At 45.7% G+C, this 21335-nt stretch overlaps 1 protein-coding gene across 2 annotated transcripts in view; it reads left to right on the forward strand.

Annotated features, from left to right (window-relative positions):
• Window positions 1–21335, forward strand: part of LOC101922575 (vasoactive intestinal polypeptide receptor) — a 116018-nt gene that overhangs the window by 32728 nt on the left and 61955 nt on the right. For both annotated transcript variants that reach the window (XM_055804923.1, XM_005229533.3), the window contains exon 2: window positions 5470–5566. In XM_055804923.1, coding sequence (XP_055660898.1) covers window positions 5470–5566 — 97 coding nt within the window. The remainder of the gene's footprint in view (window positions 1–5469; window positions 5567–21335) is intronic.

Raw genomic sequence — 21335 nt, forward strand, 5'->3', positions numbered from 1 at the left:
TCAATAGGAAGTAACTAGAAAGAAACTGAAAATCTAGTTTTAAGACAGAGCTGAATGAAGTTATGAAAGAAATCAAAGCCAAGATTGTTGCATAGGAAGTTTCTTCAGTTCCTGTGTTGCTACAAATAATGAGCATAAATGAAAGCCCCTGGTCTGAAATTAATGTGGAGCTCTTCTGGCAACCAGCCAGAAGTGGCTCCTTCAGGTTATGCTACTGAGGCTTGAAATGAGACCTGCCTGCAAAAATCTTTCATTTCCTTTGCTGTCCACGTGAAAAAACATTAAGAATCTCCATCTCTACCTAAAGCAGTGACCAAAGTCGTGTTACAGAAACTGTAGGAAGTCAACTGATGCTCTTGTCTTACACTGTCACTACCTTCACAGAAGCTATAGGAAGGTAATAACAGCCTAAGAAATTTTCATTCAGATAACTGGAAGTGTCACTACTGTGTAGGCTCTGGGAGCTGAACAGAAATGGGCGAGGGGTGTGATTTCATCATCTGCAGGCTTTTCAGTTCTAGTCTTCCTTGCTTGACTTCAAATCCTGTTATTGCTGTGGTCACCCTACGTCTCTGTACGGTGAGCTTCAGGAGAGCCCAGGAACACTCCGGGATCAGGAGAAGGGGAGATACTGAGGCTCACATCACTTCTTGGGGGTCCTTACTCCTGCTTACCTGCACCTGTGGCTTTGCTGGGAATCCCACCTGCCTTTGAGAAGTTCCCACATGAGCAAAGGAGCCGTCCCATGGTTAGCCTGGCCCTGCTAATGGCCGGCAGCGTAGATGGGACTAAATACTTCTGTGGCTCCTTCAGTCTGTGACAATCCTTTGAATTGTATTTAATTAAAGAGTGTACACAATGGGTTTATTTGCAGTAGCAGACTGTGTGGTAATCCTCTAACAACTGTTGGGATCTGGCGGGAAGGAAAACTCTCATTAATAAAGTCTTTGGGGATAATTCCACATGAGAGTTGCTGCAGAATTCAAGAGCTGCAGCAAATTGCACCCAGAAAAACATTCCCTTCGCCTGTCTGCCCAGGGCTTCAGACTGTGTGCAGGAACAATGACCCCTGACAAACCCACCACAATTTTTACCTGGCATCTTGGGCATGCCAGGAGGGCTTAGCAAAGGGGGCTTGACTGAGTTTCAGCTTCACCCACAACAGACATGCCCAGGGAACCAGATTACTGTTCACTGGCTGATGTTAATGTGAGCTAACCAAAGCTAGTCATGCTTTTCCTTTATCTACACTTTTTGGATGGGAAATGGGAATTAGTGTACTGCTCAGCCTCATGTCTGTGTGGCCAGTTGCCCACTGCAGTGAAAGATGCCAAAGCCCCAAATCTCTGCCTTTTACACAGGAAAAAAAGCAAACAAACAAACCAAAACAACACAGCAATAAAAAACAGAGCTGGGGATGAAGTACAGTGAGTTTGTACTAAACTGTCTGTAAAGTCTACTTCAAAGTTTTCTAGGAGGAATACAGCAAGGAAGGAGACTTACTTAGCCTTTAATCCCAGGGAAGATTCCCCTTGGCAAGCAAGACTCACAGCTCTTGGGAAGTCTTTTCAGCCATGGGCATTTTGTTAACTGGGAGGTGAATTCAGGCAGCTGGACTTGTTGCCCTGCTCACCATCGTGCCAACGGAACTGACCTGCCAACAAAAAAAGACACAATTTCCTGTTTCCAAATGATGCCCCAAACTGTGATTTTTTAAAATGTATTTTTTTTTAATGTGAGGGTTATTAGTGTTATCACTAGGGAGGTAGAAGGAGGTTGCTGTGATTGTTTGGGTTATTTATTTACTTTTTAGTTAACAAGGAAAACGAGCCATAAACTAGGTAGCCTCCAATGTGAGTCTGTTTGTTGACCTTGATGATTCAGTTAAAGGTCTTTAGACATGAAATTCACACATCACTGACCTCCAGCTAAATAGTAGGTATTTGAGTTTGAACTGGTCCAACTACAGTCAGTGAAGTGGGATGAAAGCCTTCAGGGCTGGTGCTTGCTAGCTCTCTGTGGACTAGAAGGAACGGTAAAAATCAGTTCAGATTAAACATGTAGCTTTTACCCAGCTAAAATGAAGGAAGATGTTTCCAGCTGAGAGAGAAGGTGAGATGCATCCCACTTTTTGTTTGGTTGTTGTTTATATAATAGTTTAGGTCAGAAAGTATTTTTAAGATCATTGAATCCCATTGTTAAGCTAAGGCAGCCAAGCCCACCACTAAACCATGACCCTAAGCGCCACATCTGTGCGTCTTCTAAAAATCTCCAGGGATGGTGACCCCACCACCTCCCTGGGCAGCCTGTTCCAGAGCTTGACCATCCTTTTGGTGAAGGATATTTTCCAAATATCAAATCTAAACCTCCCCTGGTGGGACATGAGGCTGTTTCCTCTTGTCCTGTCAATTTGTCACCTGGGAGCAGAGACGACCCCCCCTCGCTGCACCCCCCTGTCAGGCAGCTGCAGGGAGCGAGAAGGTCCCCCCTGAGCCCCCTTCTCTCCAGGCTGAACCCCCAGCTCCCCCCTGAGCCCCCCCCAGGCTGGTGCCCCAGCCCCTTCCCCAGCCCCCTGCCCGGCTCTGGACACGCTCCAGCCCCTCAGGGTCTGGCTGGTGCTGAGGGGCCCAAACTGAGCCCAGCATCCGAGGGGCGGCCCCCCCAGTGCCCAGCGCAGGGGGACGGGCACTGCCCCGGCCCTGCTGGCCACGCCGTGTCTGACACCAGCCAGGGCGCTGCTGGCCCCCTTGGCCACCTGGGCATGGGGGGGCTCGTGCCCAGCTGCTGCCCCCCAGCCCCTTCTCCGCCGGGCAGTGCCCAGCCCCCTGCCCCCAGCTCACAGCTCCTGGGGCTGGTGTGACCCCCGGGCAGGGCCCGGCACGGGGCCGGGGTGACCCCCACACAGCTGGGCTCGGCCCCTCGGCCGGCCTGCCCAGACCCTGCAGGTCAACACTCCCCCCAACTCGATGTTGTCTGCAGCCTTAGTGTTTGTTTGAAGTAACTAGTACTGGTTTAGAGAGGTTAGTATGTAGGTGAGGTGTCTGGTTTGGCGTTGGCAGATCCAACATCCAGTTTACATGGGCCCATGCCCCCTGCAGTGACAGCTGTTGGCCAAGAGGGATACCACGGAACATCTCAACTGCACCTGTCCCGAACAGATCTGCTCTGGGATAAGGCTGGATACCTCTGCTCGGGACACTAAATCCCACCTCAGTGTCTGGCTCTGCTTGAAATCCGTGAGGATCGGGGTCCTGAATACTCCTTCATGGCCTTCCACAGAGCCACCCACCTTGCTTAGAAGCTCACAGCAAGGCAGCACCAGCAGTGCATGAGTCAAGTCCACCTGTATTCTGGTGGTTTGGCTATTGGACACTCTTTTTCCAGTGGTTTGCCTAACATAGATGTCTTTCCTTTGGACTGGATGAAAAAAAAAAAAAGTGAGATTTTTAAAATTCCATCTATGATCAAGTTTACCTGAATCCATCATGAGACCACTTTTCAGAACACTAACAATGAATTGGCCTGATTTTTTATTTTTTTTAAAGGTGATAAAACATTTATTCAAAAGTAAATATCAGGCTGTTGAGGTAAATATGTAATCAACCAATTTAGGCATGCATTTTTAGTGAAGGGAAGATGCGGCAGTGAAGTACTTACTAATGGGCTTGGTAGAAAATTTACTGCGTAGAAAAAAAATAAAATATGTTGTAGAAGTGCACAGCGCTTTGCCAATCCTGATCAAAGTTAGAGCTGCATGAATTAATTTATAAAGTAAAAACTTGAGTTATTTATAGATGTGAGGTGAATTTGGCAATAGTTTAAGTCCAGAGAGTTAAACTTTCCTTTGAAAAAGTCAGAATGTTTTGAAAACATTTCAATCTTTATTTTTACAGCAAGTGTTCTGCAGATCTCTCATGCTTCCCCTCACGCTTTTTTAAGGTTAAAATAAAACAGCAAGAAGCACTGTAAATCAAAACAAAATGAATCTATGGTACTTTAGATGAGCCAAGATAAAATTTCATAAGATCTCTTTCCCTTTGGGAAAAAGAAGCATTTGAGTACTGAGAAAACTCCAAATAATCCCCCCCCCCCCCCTTCTTGTGTTTGGTTTTTTTTTATTTTTAATTTTACTAGAAAACCATATAATTAGTTGTTTATACACTACTAATTAAGGCCCTTTCCCAACCTAAAGGAAGTTACAGTTTGAACAAGACATGGAGTGAAATAGGGAAGAGAGCAGGTTGAGTTAATAAAAAATGGTGTGAATAAATTTACTGTGCTGTATTATTTTATAATTTTAACTCAAAGGCAATTTACATCAAACAATTGTTCTTTCAAAAGGTATCTGGGCCTTCTGTCTTACCAGCTTGTCTGACAAATATATGGATGGAGAAATCGCTCACACATTTTGAAACAAGACATGAAATTTTCTTTTTTCTTTCTTTTTTTTTCCCTCAGCCTACTTCTGATAAAAATATATGCTTTTTCCAAAATCTGGCAAGAGTGAACACCGAATCAATGACTTCTTACAGGCAAAAGCTCATCCTGTGTCCTCAAAATCTATCCCTGAAGCTCACGCGACTCACAGTTTTCCCTGCATCACTTTTTTAACAGTGACAGTATAAACTCAAGCTGAGACTTCTGCTCTCTTCACATTATTCCCCTCTTGCCATCTCTTTGCAGCTGAGTAGGTTTCTCCCTGCCAAGTGCCGTTTCCAGTCTCTCTGACCGAGATGGGGGCTTGTGCATTATGCCACGCATAACGGGACCCCAGTTTTTGCTGGCAGCTGCCACAGCAATGAAGCAAGGTGTTCCCTGCAAGCTGAGCGTGTGTGGGTGACATGAATTGCATGTTGTGAGGAGCCTGCAATTAATTACCTGAACGTTTATAGCTGCTGTTGTATTGCAAACACAATATAATTAGGTCTGACTAAACAGAAACCACTTGGGGGAAAAAGTCTTGTCATTGAGAATTTCCTGCTTTTTAGCTCCTTGATCTCCTAATCTGCATCAGAGATTTCATTCTTATTTGATTTGGTTTTTGTTTTGTTTTGAATTAGCCTGAGCCAGGAGGCAGACCATGTGACAATGGAGGGAATAAACCATGTAAGCACAGATCCCGCTGCTCTTGGCATGAATATTAATACTGCCATCTTCCTGCCCTAGATAGCAGTTGGCGTTAGGTTAGTCAGGCAGGGTTCCTGGAGCATAAAGAAGCAGAATTGCTCCTTATCATCAGAAAAATATAGGTTGGTTTTTTTCTTAAGGAAGGAGTGGAGGGAAATGCTGTTTTTTTCAGCAGGCTCTGGGTTACACTCCCTTCTCTCAAGCAAACATAAAATAAGGCTGGATGTGTATCCCCATTGCGCAGTGCCCCAGGAGAGCTCAGATGGGCATGGATCCCCAGCAACGCATCTCTGAGTGTTCTGTGGGTTTTGCTCACTCTCTTCTTCTCTGCCCTTTCTGCAGGCATCCAGCACGCGTCCGGAGTGCAGCATCATGCAGGAGATTGAAGAGGAGCGCAGCCAGTGCTTGGCAGAGCTTATCGGGGAGAACCAGACTTCAGGTATGGGGATGCTGTCTTCTCTCCCTGGCCTGCAAGCCAACATCGCCCAGCCTCACATTGTCCTTGCCCATGCCGTTGCTCACCCCTGCTGCTGCTGGATCAGGGCAGTCCCTCCAGCTGATGTTGAGTTCTTACATTACAAGGGAGAGAAATGGGTATTTCCAAAGTACGATTCAATCAACCAAGAGTTTGAATAGCTCGTTGGGGATGACTGGCTGCCTCCCAGCTGGGTAAGCCTAGCTTAGGTGTCTCAGTGTGTTTAATCACAGTCATCCATCTCTCTCTGAACTGGAAGTGCCTTAACCAATTTTTCCCTGGGATCTGAAAGCCTGAAGTTCTCATAGGCTTTGGTTTGCTTCAAGGGAAGTCATGGCAACCTTGTTCTTCCATTGAACTGCCCTCCCATCCCCATGCCAAAGTTGCTCCTGTCCTGGTGGCAAAGCAGAGGAAGGAAGGTTGTGCTCCAAGGCTGCAAGACAGCTATGAAGTTGGACCAGGTGGCTGAGATCCTCTTCTTGTTCACATGACATGGAGCACACAACACACTGAGCAGTCCTTCTGGAAGGCTCTCCAGCCCCCTTAATCCAATCCTTTCTTCAGTCTCCGTCCTCCCAAGGTCCCTCTAACCTAGCCTCAGGCAGCAGCTGCGGGGCTGTTGCACCCTTGAGGAGCAGGCATGGCACACCACACATGGGGCATGCGGGGTTTCAGAGCAGGAGAGAGGCTGTGGGATGCTGCTGAGAGCAGAGGAGCTGCACACCAACCTATGAGACAGGACACAGGTGGGTGATGTTGAAAAGGTCTATGCTAGCACAATTCCTCCAGTGGGCAGCCTGCAGAGAGCTTGGGGAATTTTGACACAGCCACCCATGCTCAGTCTTAAATTGTAGATGTCAGTGAGGGAGAGAAAGAAAACTTTTGGGTTTGGTGCTGTCCCATCCCATCACATCCTGCGGCAGTGCTGTCAAAGCCCCGGGTTGAGGCATTGAGTCGGACCTCTCCCCCTCCAAGTTCCAGATCCTGGTTTTGTGAGGGAGGGTGTAGGGACCAGTGGTGGGCTGTCAGACACCGAAAACAAGGGATCACGTTCCTGGGGGAAGGGCTGAGAAGATGTGTATCCTGCTTGATGTTTGCGTCCCACCTCCTGAAAAAGTGGAAGAGGATGTCTGCTCATCCTCTCGCCGCTGGCATTGCTTGCAGTTAGGCTACAGACTGAAGGACTCTCCTGTGGAATGCTGCTTAATGATAGAATTACGTCCTGGGGACAAGCTGATCCCTGGAGGTGCTTTACTGAATGCAAGGATGGCTTTTGGCCCCTGCTTTTATCTGCCAAGATATGGTTTTCTTTGATTCAAAAATGATTTTAAGTGTCCCTGTACAGTTAAATGGAGCCATCTGAAGAAATGTTCTCCTGGAATCCAGTAAAGAAAAAAGTCAGGGTAATTAAAAACACTAAACTAAATGCCTCATTTTGTTTTCATGGATATTTAAAGAAATTCAATTAAATACAGTACATTCAAAATTGAAGAATACTTGAACTGTTAATATTTTTTTCCCTGCTTTTTCAAAATTATTTTTCTCATTGGAAAGTTTAATCCAAAACATTTTTTTTTCCTTCCTTCTGAATTAAACCATTGAAAACATTTTACCTGATTCTGATGCAAAAATACCACTCAGTCATGCTGCAGGCTCTTAATGCGCAAGCACTAGCAAGTATATAAAAATCCTTCGGTGTTTGTTTTTAATAATGGAATAGTGAAATATTGGACTGGGATAATTCTGCATTTCCACCAGTCACTACCCATAGTCATTAAGTGGGGCTGATTCTGGAATTGCAGCTGTGAGCCCTATAAACTGGTTTTTGTCCATGGAGACAGTACCTGCTACTCCTGAGTTACTCAGATGCCATTTGTGTGTCTGCATGTCCTGGGTAGAAGTAGTCATTGATGACACCAGTGTGGAAGAAGCATGTGCAGGGGCACAGCACGTGTCCAGCCAAATTTTACAACGCAAACTGAGTGGAAAGCAGTTGGCATCCATTTGCCCCAAAGCATCAGCAGGTATTTAAGAGCTCAGCACCTGACTCATCTGGATACCCAGGGGTGCACTTGCAATCAGTAGAAAGCTACCAGCATCTCTGAAGTGTTGGCTCTCAAATGGGTGACTATGGGTGAATCATCTTATGGGGAAGTCTGTTTTGAAAGCGGTGCGGACAGGTAACTTCAAAGTGCGTAAATGGGTTGTTTTCCCCCCTTGGAGTGTACAAGGCACAGCGTGTGAGCACAAGTAGGTAAAAAAATATGTTTTTCTGGAATGGGGCTTCATCACTCAAGAAATGTAGCTGAGCATAGCTGCAAAATAAAACTTTGAACTTTGATGGTTGGGGGTGAGGGGGGAGTTTGTTGGGGAGAAAACTTACGAAGGTGATGATACGCAATCGTATGAAGGTGATGACTGTTTAATCTGAGTGTTGCTGGAAAGAAAAAACTCCCTAGTATAACTCCCAGGGAAAATGTAATTTTAACACAGTTCAGTCCCCCAGAGAAGGAGAGTGGAAAGTAATTGAGATTCCCTGCCATCTATAATGCAATACCTTGATTTACGGCCAGATGGGTGCATTGCCTTCTGCACATTCCACATCCTTTCAGCGAAAAGAAAATCACTTGAGGTTTAACAACTGATTTGTTATCATTTCTAATTAAATGAGTGGAAATAAGGAAATACACCATTTTGGTACAGTCTGGAAATAAAGCTTTGTTTAGAAGCCATTATCAATTGTATTGATCAGAGGAGCTTAATCACGGATGTAATTTGATGTGTCAGATAGATTAGTCACTTATTAAGAGCAACTGATGGTAGGGCTGAGATCGATCACCAGCTCAGGATAAGCAGGTAGATTTCCACTGATAAACAGTAACATCTGTCTTAATGCCATTTTGTCTTCGAACACCCATTCCTTACAACGGGTGCACATGCACAGGTGAAACTGATGCTTTCTTTCCAAAATAAACCTCGGTGGTTTCAGTTCTGGTAGTCGGTGCCAGCTGCTGGTGCCAGCGGTCCTGAACCGTAGGACTGCTGTTTACTATTAGCAGGATGGGAGTATCTCTGTTCCCTATTAGGAGTGTGATTCAGTACCCGTGAAGTTACCCACATTTGAGGAGACTTTAGCAATGACACAGGAGAGACACAGGAGGTCACAAAAGCATGACCACCTCTGGTGAGAAGAGGTTAGCTGCTCAGCATGGGAAGGTCTGCAGAAGATGCAGCTAGGGAGAAAACAGCAGGGGAGACCAGCTTAAGCTGGTAGTGTATACACAGGAGAATAAAACGGCTGAGAGATCAAAGTCTGGACTTTAAAGGAAGTTTGTAACCATCAGAGGATACTCAACAGCCTTTCTGGATGTCTGCAGGAAGGAGTGTTTTTACTGGCTTCATGGCAGAGCTTGCCCAGTTTATGAACATGTGGGATGCGGTGGCGTATTGCAGCACAGGGTGGAAAGTCATGAGCAGGACTGCCCTTGCGGTCCTCTGCCCTTCGAGACTAAGCAAGCTGGGACCAGTTTGTTTCATGTGGGCAAATAGCTGTTGCATGGGAATGACTTTTGGTGAGGGATTTCTTTCGCTTGATGCAGATCTAGTGTATTCTGGCCAGGCGTAGGCATCTCTTTTAGGATGTGATGAATCACATTCAGATTGTCTTTCCTGTTGATGGCAATACAAAGGGATTCTTAGTGAGCGCTCGGCTGTGTTGGAAATAACCACACTTCGCAGGTGACTCCTGTCCCTGGTGTTCACTGGCTTGGAGGGGATTTGGCCAGGCTGGGTAAAGTCCCAATTCCATCATTAGAAGTGATGAATCTGCTCATTCACATACAGAATTGCATTCAAGCTAAACGTTCACTTGGGTGTTTGTTAGATGATCGTTCCAGCCCTTTGGCCCCCAAAGAGTGCTCACCATATAATTCAAGGCATTATTTAAAAAATCTTTTGAAAAAACTGTTGCTGTGCAAGTGGCAGGATTCTTCCCTGCTCAATGCAGGAGATGATGTACAAAATCCCTTGTCTCAATCTCAGTGCAGACTGTGTTCCGACAGGCCTAAAGCAGCTCAGTGAGGTTGCCTGCATCATTTCTATGAAGAGCAGACTTTTTTGCTGGGTTTTGACATGTTGGGAAAGGAGGTTTGGTTATTCCTCCCCTTATCACATAGCTAAGGAGAAGGTGCTGCTGGATTTACTCACCCACAGGTGCACCTGGGGGTTGGACTAGTGAAATCTCTAGTTTTGTTCCGTGTGAGGTATCTGCCTCTCCTTGCCAGCAATGGCCCTTCTCATGGCAGGCATGGCAGGGATGCACCAGCTAAGTGCCATTAATGACACAGATCATGTCTGCTTGTAATGGTGTCATGCAAATGTGAATCATTAGCTGTGGATGCCTTAATTTCCCACCCTAAGCATGTTTTAATCCCACTCCACACTAGTCTCTCAGTTGGTCTCCCTGTAAACTTTGCCTTACTTAATATCCATTATTGCAACAACAGCAGCACTGCTGCTGCAGTGAAGGTGACTCCTGGGTCTCTTGGCCTTAGTTTTCCTCCTATAAAATAGAAACATTAATATTTTCCTGTCTAGCAGGGGTAAGGTAAGGACAAACAAACTGAGAGGTGTCCAGCTGGTTTACAAGTGGGACTTATAAAAGTACTGTGGGTAGACAGAGGAATAAGAAATGCCATGTTTTGGCAGCACCCACAATTTAAATGCACAGGAAGCAACTATATATCTAGGGAGAAATAACACCCAAAAGAGAAAATTCACGTCATCCAGGTGAGGTTGCCTCTTCTCTTTCTGCACCTCTCTTCTCTCAAATAAATCTGGAAGTGGTGTCGTACATCAGTGTGCAATGGGTGCAATTGCAGATTTGTGTTGATGATGTTTTCCCAGCAGCTGCCTGGGGAGTTCCTTGGGGATGCTGAAGTTATATCTAACATATACAAAGCCACATTGCCCTATATGCTGGTGCCAAGCAATGCAGTGCTGTAATGAGTATGCAGAGGCAGGAGCGAAAGCCCTGACAGTGCCCCAGCCTCCAGAACAGCTGAGACGTTTTGCTCAGGAGCATCTCGGTGCCATCACAACACCAGTGACCCTGCAGCGCTGCTTTCTGTGAGATCAGGGTACTGTAAGCAACAGGTAGCAGGTCACGTTCAGGGGTTCAGCTGCATCGTTCAAAGGGTTCCCTGGTCATCCCAAATTTTCAACAGCCAGCGCCTGTAGGAGTCCTGCCTGGGCACCTGCAGTATCAGCTCAGTCAAGTCAGTCCCAGGATTTTCATGCGTTCAGTGAGAGCTCTGCTCGCCACCCCACTGGACAAGTGTGATGAGAGGGTTTTGAGCATTGCTTGGCAGAATGTGTTTGCACACTGCCAGCTGCTGCTGTGATAGCAGGCTGCGAGCTGCCCAGCAGCTGCTTGGGCTGTCTCCTTTCCCCTTCTCTTTGCTCTCTGGCTGCACAGGGCTGCTTCTCTGGTGGCATCTCTCACCAGTGCAATATAAAAAAAAGAAATAAGGCATTTCCACAGCCTGGGGTTCTCCAAGGCACTTGGTAGTTTCAGGAGCCTATAATAAACAGAGTTCCTCGGTCCTCTGCAGTATTTTGAAGATGCTTGCAAACATATTTCGAAAGTGAAGGATGCAATCCCAGCCCCACTGAAAACCAGGCTTTTACTCCAGATACTTTTCCAGCCAGGATATCTGTATGCAATACAGTGACTGCTTAGCTGATAATCCAGTTAGCAGCAGTAGGGAAGCTCTCCCAAGGGTTAGGAGGAGAGGATAGCTGAAGGGGGTTTCGCTTTCCAGACTCACAGATGGTGGCAAATCTCTCTCTATGTGAAGTGTGGCTGAGCTCCTAAAGGCTTGCTGCAAGGCAGGTCTCACCACTGCCTTGCTTCTTGCTGATTTCTACTTGTTATTTTTTATGTAATGATCCTGGAGCAAAGAGGAGCAGTTTTTGTTTTTAGGAAAGCTGCCCCTCTCTGTGGCTGTAGTTTGCAAACAGTTCAACTTAACCTGAAGCACCCAAAAAAGAAAAAAAAGAAAGTAACCCTCTCTTTTTTGTTAAAAAGCCAAAAAAATTATTCAGGTCTTAGGTCAGTTGACTCAGCTCGTTATCTGTTTATCCCATTATTGCTAATCAGCTTGCTCTGCAATCAGATATTCTTTCAGAAGCATCATTTAGGGATGGCAGTTAGGGTACTGTGACTCATGTTTGGGTGGCACAGGCAGCTCTGGAGACGGTGCCGCTTTGCAGGAATTATGGCATGGTAAACAGCCCTCATGGAGAGTGGTGGGAATATCAGGCAGCACTTGGGCACAGGAATCCTGGCCCATTTTTGGAGTTTACTTTAATGGCATGGAAGTTTGAGTTAAGAGGGAAAATATTCAAGAACAGAGAGGGGAGACCTTCAAACCACAGAAGACTCCTGACACTAGCCCGTACAGGTGCATGGCATTATTGCTTCCCACATGCAGGACTTTGCATTCCCTTTTGTTGAACTTCCATCACTTTATGTTTTTTCAGGACTTTTTTTTCTCCAAAACAGGAGACCTGCAACTGGATTTGGATCCTAAGTTCTGGAAGTTAAGTGCAAGTGAAACAAGCTCACAGCTGGAGGCTGTCAGCATCTCACAGATTCTGACCAGCATTTTGTCTGTCTGTTCCCCACAGTTCAGTAGTGTGGAGGTAGCTGAGATGATTTTCTAAGTGTCAGTGAAAATTGTTGATCGCCATCAAGGAGCTTATACAGTCGAGCTGCTTCTGCTACCTCAAGTACTTTATATTTGCAATCTAGACCTGTCAGTCTTGCAAGCAGGGTTTGAAACCAAGTCAAAAAGTCAGAAAGGTGGAAAACATGAAAGAAAACAGTGCCAATCCCCCTGCCAATGCCTGTTCACATCTGCTTAACTTGTACATGCTTCACACTTCTTGTGGGCAATAGAGTCGAGTCCTGCAAGCTCATCATCAGCATTGTCACATGCAAAGAAATCCAGGTGGGAAACAGCCTGTGTTGTTTAAACTCCAAATACTGCTTTTGCTGTTCCATAGTCCTAGAGAGGAGGCTGGCTTGAAAAGCCAAATTTGGAGCTTGGGGTTCTTTATCAGTCTCCCTTGAAGAAACCAAGGCGTGTTTGATGGAGAAGAAGCAGTGAACATATGGAAATTAAAAGTCAGGCTGGAAAAACATTAAATTAGGAGTCTGTTTATTCATCACCATCTGTTTATAGTGCAGTAAGATAAGAAATAATTAATAGTTCCTTGCTTGCAAAAGTTTAAATGAATTCTCGCCATCCAGTTGCATAAGACCTCCTGGGATAGATGATGTGTTGGTCAGATTTGTGTGACAGTCCGGTTATCGACAGCTCTCCAGGTGCTACGTTGCTGGAGCAGGCACCGCGTGGCTGATAGCAGCTCAAGCACTTGAGATAGTGCACACAGCAGGGTGAAGAAGGGGGTGGATGGACCACTCCCCCCAGACTGGGGAGATGCTGTGTTTTCTGGCTGCATCAGGGCGGATACATCCCCAGGGGCTGCCAAGTGTTTGTGTGGGTGCTCCTTACACCTTTACGTACATGAGGGTGGATGCTTTTGTTAGCAAAAAGCCACTGGTTTAAACTCAGTAGCAGAGGAAGCTGCTGAACTGGCAGATTTGCAAGGTGGTAGCTCCCAGGGGAAATACACATCTTGGCAGACATCTGAGGGGGACTCTGGGTAATAACATAAGATGGCACTGGTACAGACAGAGGAGAGACTTGTCCCCAAGCTGAGAAGGTCTGCAGAGAGGCTTTGGTTGCAGGGGAAGCAGGTGGGTTTGTCCCCATGGTTGAAAACAGTCGAAAAGAGTCCAGAAAAATAGTCAGGCCCTTGGACAGAGGTTGACTGTGATGTGTGGCTAAGGGCAAAGTTCTGAACAGATGCTCTGGGATAATCAGCGTGGCCTCCAGTTGTCATTTCAGAACTGTGTAGAGCTCTCATAAGTGTGGTACCAAATCCACCAGCCCCTCCAAAAATCTCATCTATCTGGGACATCAGGGATGGCATTAAATGGCTACTGCTGAACAGCTAAATCAAGGCCTGAGGATCCAGCCAACATACTCAATGAAGCCTAGGGAACAGCTTAGTTCAGTCTAAATTAGATACCTACATTTGATTTAAATGATCTCTTTAAAGGCAAAAGGACCTGCAGGACTTCTTTCCATGCTGTCTTTCCTTAGTTTTTCATTTACTGTTCTTTATTACTCTGGTCTGGGTGATACAGAGGGCCTCTTGGTTTCTGTCTTGCTCTGACCAGCAGCATCAGGCAACTTCCAGATTTGACATCAGTCCTCTCCATTCCTGAACAACGTGGCCTCTCCTACGACAGAAGGGAATTCAGCCGTGTGACATCAAGACCTCAAACCCCAGGCTCCTTTATCTCTCTTAGAGGATCAGTGCCAGGGCTAAGGTGCCTTTTATTTAATGGACATTTTTCTTCCAGTTATTAGACAGTGGTCATGATACCCAGTTGGGACAGGCCACTGCATGGTACCTCCAGATGCTCTTCTTTCATTAATGCTTTCCTCATCGGCTCTGGGACTCTTCCCAGCCACCAACACCTCATGCCACAGCTCTCACAGAGGTGCAGCCTACTCTCTGGAAATTCAAAAGAAAGAAATCTGCCTTGGAGTTTTCAGACGATAACCTTCTGTCCCGGTTTTGGCTGGATAGAGTTAATTTTGCTCCTAGTAACTGGCACACTGCTGGGTGTGGGGTTTAGTAATATAACGTTGATAACACACTGATGTTTTAGTTGCTGCTGAGCTGTGCTTACTCTAAACCGAGGACTTTTCAGTGTCCCGTGCTCTGCCAGTGAGCAGGGGCACAAGGAGCCGGGAGGGAGCAGAGCCAGGACAGCTGAGCCCGGCTGGCTGGAGGGACATTCCATACCATAGAGTGTCATGCCCAGTATATAAACTGGGAGGAGTTGGCTGGGAGGCACCGATCACTGCTCGGGGACTGGCTGGGCATCGGTCATCAGGTGGTGACCAAATGTATTGTGCATCACTTGGTTGTTTTTTCCCCCTTTGGGTCTTATTCCTTTCTCCTTCTCTCTCCTTTTCATTACAATTGGTTTTTGTTATTGTTGTTGATACTATATTTTATTTCAATTATTAAATTGTTCTTATCTCAACCCATGAGTTGTACCTTTTCCCCCAATCCCCTCCTCATCCAGCTGGTGGTACTCAGTTGCCGGCTGGGGCTGAACCACACCACCTCCCGCGAGCACGCGAGGGAAGCTGGCATCTGAAACAGGAGGAGGCAGCACATGTTGCTGTGGTGGTAAATGTGGTAGATGTGAGCAGCTCCCAGACTTTTCTGCTGGCTGCTTTGATCCAGTCTGAAGCTGATGGCCATTCCTCCAGGCCATGAATCTCAGAGAAAATAGTACCCAAAGGTGTATTCCCTACAAAGCTGTTACTTGGCTGTCCATCCTCGCTTGGTAACCCTGCTCGAGGAGGGTGCACCTCCCCACTGGGTAGTGCTGATTCCCAGTTGGGCAGTGGTACCTGCTCAGCTGTCTGAGCCATCCCTGTCACCCGCAGTCCAGACACCTACCAGCGACAGGATGAACTGCAAGCACAGATCTACACAGCACCTCATCTTTCTGCCCTGTGGAGCTAAGAGCTGGCTTTTGCCTTGACCTCACGTTTTTAACAGACGCAGTCACAGGATAAGGCTTTACATCTGTTTTCTCCCTTATTACGCTATAGGGGTGGAGGTGGAGGCTTTGCTTTTGTTTTCCCTGTTGCTGACATGCCCTGGCTGGAAGCTTGCTAACAAACAGCACTGTTTATTTGGCTTGGGAACAGCTGTCTTGTGGCTTGTCAGGATTAACGGCCATTTAGCGGACGTTAGTCTTGTACAGAAAAAGGCATTTTAGTTTGGAGAATATGTAACATTTTTAAATGCCATCAGACTTTTTGGTTACTTTTTTTTTTTTTTTTTAGCGTGGTATAATATATGAATGCACACAGCCTTAGTTATGCAAGGGTTATAAAAATAAGGAAAAAATGCCGTTGCTACAGACCAATGGAAAGCAAATTCAAAGCAGTTTCAAAGCTCTGGATGATTGCTCAGATGAAATCCATCTATGCAGAGCTTTTGTTTCTGACAACGGCTTTTATTTGTCTCCCTCTCATCCTGTCAGATTTCTGGTTAAAAAATCTCTTCTTCCTCATCTTTTTTATTTCCCTTTTCCTTCTGACTATATCAGAGCACTTTCATGATGGTATCCACCCTTTTTCCTTAGGAGAATTACATTGTAAAATGTTGCATATGCCATAAGTTATGTCGAACTCCTGTTACAATATATGGCCAAGATCCAAAATCTGCTGCAGCCGGTGGAGATTTTTCCACTGATTTTACTATGCACTGCACTTTCTGTAATCTAAGTGCCTTTATTTCTTGATGTCCAGACCTTTTAACATAAGAAGGTGAAACTGTGGGAAACATGAGAAGCTGAGGTCAGAGGTGCCACACTTTACATCCATCAGGCCCAAGTAGGATTTCTGTTATGGAAAGCTTTTAAATTACCAGTGTCTCACAAATTTATCATTTCTTTTTTCTTGCCTTCTAACCATTAAATCTGCTTCCATGTGAAACCGAAGCTTTCTGGTCCCTCTTTGTCCCTTCCTACAGAGCTGAGGTACAGGGCTTCTGCACAACCTTCCCTGCTTCTGCCAGTGTCCCTCTATATCTATGGGACAGAAGCATATTTCCAGGACAAACCCCAGCACATTTAATAAGCAAGAGCCAGATCATGAAGATTTTACGTGGTGAAGCACTCTCCAGCTTTGCATAAGGACTGCAAGTATCTTTCTAGTAGTAGGACAGGCAGTCTGTGGCTTGCAGTTTGTAGAGGAAAATTCCACTTTGCCCTTCATTTTTTCAGCGGGGTGTCATATCTTTTTATTTATTTACCATGTATTTACCATGAAGAAGAGCAACACAGCACTGGCCGAAAATCTCCTCCATTGCAAAGTGCATCGTTTGGTCTTGAAGGTACAAGGATGATCCTTTAAAGTACCAACAGGGTAAGATTCCTGTTAATCATGCCATAATTGCTATAGGAAAGACTTCTCCACATCTTATTCCAGGTTGGTAAGCCATGAGCACATTGCCACGGGGGGCTGTCACTCACCTGTTGCCTTCAGTGAGCAAGTCAGTGGGAGGGTTTGTGCTTCCTTAGGGTGGGCAGCTCTCCTGAGCTCTCATCTCAATGCCGCCGTTCCAATTGCCGTATACATTTAAGCAAGTCAAGGAATTCCTGCAGCTTGAACTAAGTGTGGGAAAGCTGAGAAGTCTCCTGACTCTCACGGCACTTAAACCATCAGTGAGAGCTGCTGCGCTCGCGTCCTGTCCTTGCTTGGGCTGTTTTGTTAGGAAGACCCACAAAAATTCTAATGCTTTTCTCCTTGTGACATCCCTCTCTCCTTCTGGTAGGAAAACCAGTGTGATACAGAGGAGCTACAGCCTGGGTGAGTCCCATTTTAGGTCTTACATTATCAGGGTAGTCACTCTTGCCTCCCCAGCAGCCAAAAAAGCATTTCTAGAGGTTGACCCCTAGTCATCTTCACTATGAATCGCTGTCTGGAGGCGCCAACGTGGGAAAAACCGTACAGGCAGGGTAGGTACTTAAATGCAGAGTCTGGTACTCTATACATCCAGTTCTCTGCAAATCCAGGAAGAGCAGGGGGGTTAAGAGCCGGGGGGTGGGGGGGGTGGGGGGTGGGGGGTGGTGTTGAGCAAGGAATGAGGAAGCTCTGGAACAATCCTTTAAGCACACTCCAGGTCAGAGCACTAAAGGTCTCGGTCTTGTTTAGATGCTGGTGAGGAGATAAGTTGTGTTTTAGGCAACCCACTTTGTAAATCTTTGCCTTAAATCTTGGATCTTTTGTTTCAGCTTACATGTCTTGGACTTGGGCAGAAGGGCTCAGCTCACAAATTTGATTTATAAAAAGAATGATCTGGAGGGATGAAAAAAGTCAAGTGTTTATTTAGTCTGTTGGTTAAAGAAAGACTGAAAGATTAGAAACTTTTTCTTTTGACTTGTTTTCTAGTAGATTTTGATGATGGAAAAACTCATAAGATTTTTGTACTTAAAAATAATCCTCCAGAAATAGTCTCTGGTGATTTCTTTCACGCTGCTTAGAATGACTCAGCCTGGGGGCTTAAGGTGAGGTTTCCTTCATGTGTCTTTGAGTCAAATTTCTGCAAACATTTAGGAAGAAAGATCTCTTTTAACATTTCCTGTTGAGTGCTCAGCTTCTACTGGAAGCCGCTGCAGAATTGCAAACCATTTTGTATAGCAAGTAGCGGTGTTCCTGTTCCTCTCCAGCTTGTACACAGGGTGGGAAAAATGAAATCAGTATCCCTGTCTTGCCACAGAGAGAGGCAAAGTCCAAGGTAAAGTCTTTTCCCTTGCCCTAGGTCTGGGCATCCTTTTTGCATTTGGTGATTGCCCAAGTCCATTTTCTGCCCCGTTGGAAGTGCAGATCCCACATGAGGGGTGAATGAGGGAGCAGCAGTGCTCCACCAAGAGCACACCAGTGGTGGGAAGGAAATGCTACAGTGACAGGGTTTTGCATGCCCTGGCAGGATTGTGGTTTTCCTTCAGCTAAGTGGTTTCTCTGTCACATCCTGCCTACAGCACTGGAATGATAGGAGGCACCAAGTCAGGCAAAAAATACCCAAATTAAATGCAAAGCCATGGAAAGTTCAAAGGGGAGCTCTGAGTGGATGGGTTTGCTTCAGAGCACGCTATCAGTGCTGATAAAAATAAAAAGGTGATGAGATGGAGTTGGGGGAGGAGAGATGCCCGCAGCATGCTTGAGTGTATGCGTGGGGCTGGGGGGAGAAGAGGGCTTAGCAGTGGGTACAGGAGGGAAAGGGTTGAATTTTGCAGGGAAGGGTGGGAGGATTCGTTTAGTGAAACCTTGGAGCCAGGCTAGCCCCTGTCAAACCCAAACTGTCACAGAGAAATAAGGTAAAACCCTATTCTGCAAGCCCAGGGCAGGGCATGAGAGGCTGGAATTAAAATCACAGAAGGTACCGGCAAGAAACGATAGGGAGCTGCTTCCATGCTAGAAGCAACTTCATAGTCCAGGACACTTCAGCTTGAAAAAGAGATGCCTTGAGGAAGGATATGAAAGAGGATTTGGGTGGGGTTTTTTTCCCCAGGGAAAGGGGTATTGTGGTTAGGTTATGAATATTTCTGGTTTTGTAAAAAAAACCTAGGCAATTCCTAATGAAACCAGCAATGAGCAGGTTCAAAGTGAATTCAGAAAAGGATGTATTTTTTCTTTCAGTGGACACTAAAACTGCAGCCCAGGAGACTGTGAATATTAAAAATTTCTATGAGTTTAGAAGAAAAATCAAATTGCATTTAATGTAAAATATTTATGCAATAAGAATAATCTAAGGTATTTTTTATTATTAAAGACAATTTTTAAGATTTAAATAGAAGATTATCTCTGATTCAGGACGTCTCTGCTCACTGGAGTCTGGGGCAGTAGTAGTAACTCAAGGCTCATGATGGGTTTTCCTCACCTCTACTGGAACTGAATTTGAGCTACCTGTCTGGAACCGAGTTAGTAGATCGTTGGAGGGACCATCTTTTGGGGTCTGTTTTCTTCAGACAGGCAAAAGCTTAGCGCTCAGCTGGGACAAGGAGGTTGATGCAATGATAATTGGTCATAACGAGATCAAATTGGGCAAACCGTAGGTGAGCACCAAGGCTGCACTTCTGCATGAGCCTGTCAGTGGGAGCATAAATGTCATCTAATAGCTATTTACAGTTCTAACTCCCAGGTTAGGGAGGTTGGAAACTGCCTGCTGATAGTCAAATTGGAGTGAAAATGAGTTTCCATTTTGTAATGGTACCCAGCCTGTGATGGTACCCAGTGATATCTCAGCATGGCTTAAGCTGCACCTTTACTTTGCTGTTATCTACCTGCGCATAGGGAGAGGCATGAGATAACCCCAGGCATCAAAATTGTATCTTTGCATATGAATGTGGATTTGAAGAGCAAAAGTCTTGCATGCGAATGTCCTTCAGAAGAGACCAGGAGTGACCCCATTCATTAGGGAGAATTTGGTGTGAATGGCAGGTGTGGTAAAAGGGGGTGTTCTGAGCTGGGAGTTCATCTGGGTTAAGAGAGAGCCTGGCACCACCCTGCTGCCATTCCTTCCAAACCCAGTCACATCTCAGAGCAGTGCCAGAGCTCTGGAAGTCATGTTTATTCACAAAGGAGTGTTAGCCTCTGCTGCTCCCACATAAGCTTTGGCCGTATATTTGCTGTAAGTGTAGATACGACTCAAATAAATGTTTTTTGTGCTGTAGTCTGATGCTTCTGCAAACTACTGTTTACCTGTGCCTCATGATGATTGACCTGTTTTCTGTTCATTAACCTTTTAAAGGAAGAGAAGATGAGAGCCTGAGCTTTGATTTACATTTAGCAGAGACAGTGGAAAAGGTTACCACCTTCTGCAGCTGGGGTGAGGTTTCCTAACCCCCTGCAGCCAGGACTGTGTCAGTGGTCTTCAGCCACTTCTGCACCAGAACCTCTTAGAAGAGGGCTCTCCAAAGCCCATCTGAGGCTGATGCCACCCTTGGCTTGCACTTGGGGCATTTGGCTGCAAAGAGGGGGACTGAGCTGCTGACTGTAAAGATCTGAGCTGCAGCGTGTGGCCAACAGCCTTCAGCCTATCGAGCAAGACTGCAGGAGCTGGTTTCAAGAGGGAGAGAGAGAGGTGGCTGCTAGTAATTACACTAATTGCGTGGCTTACAGTGCAATGATGAGCAGCTTGGTCTGCTTATCTGAAAGAAGGTTAAAAGACAGCTTTGTTAGTCGTGACGGATTTCTCCCTGCAGAAGAAGGTATTTGGCTCCAGAGAGCACTTCATGATCTACCAGGCAACAGTAGGACAAAGCTGAGTGTCTGGAAGTCATGGTTAAAATAATTGGAAAAGAAAAGACTCTTTTTCAGATATATATATATGAAATAATGACAAGAGTTTAAGGAGTGTACCTGATTACCCAGGGATGTGGTAAATGCTACCGTCTTTTAAAAGTTACATGCTTGTTTTCATACTGCTTTTCCAGAGTCACCTGCAGTCCTTCCTAAAGCAAAGCCTAGCCCTTGGCAGTGGAACTTTGCTTTCAGTAACAAGCAAATGAGCAGAGCAGCTCTTCTGATTAAACTGGAGCTGAATGGTAGGTGTGTTCACGGCTCATTTGCACCTGCTGCCTTGGGAAAGCATTGATAAATACCTTTGCATCCTTCCTGCAGATACTGAGTGCAGGGGAGAAGACAACATTTATAATTAATTAATGGAGAGGCACTTAGCAATCACCAAACATGATTTCATCAGGCAAAACAAGTTGTCATTCTTATAACATCTGTGAAGGCCAAGTGGTGCCCCAGGGAAGAGAGGGATTTCCTTTTTCTGAGGCAGGTTGCAATTGTTTCTACCCTCAAATAGTTGATCTGTTGTGCTGACATGCTGGAATATTGCCTGCTAACCCCCTGATCCCAGCAGTTTTCCTGTCAGTTTTGGAGGAAGAAAATAATTTTCTGGAAGGCTACTTGATAAAGTTTGGTTGTGTCTGCCTTTGGGTGGACAGGCACAAACTTTTGCCTGATGTTATGATGAGATGACTACAGGGCGAGCA

This window comes from Falco peregrinus, chromosome 5, assembly GCF_023634155.1.
Source record: "Falco peregrinus isolate bFalPer1 chromosome 5, bFalPer1.pri, whole genome shotgun sequence".
NCBI lineage: Eukaryota > Metazoa > Chordata > Aves > Falconiformes > Falconidae > Falco > Falco peregrinus.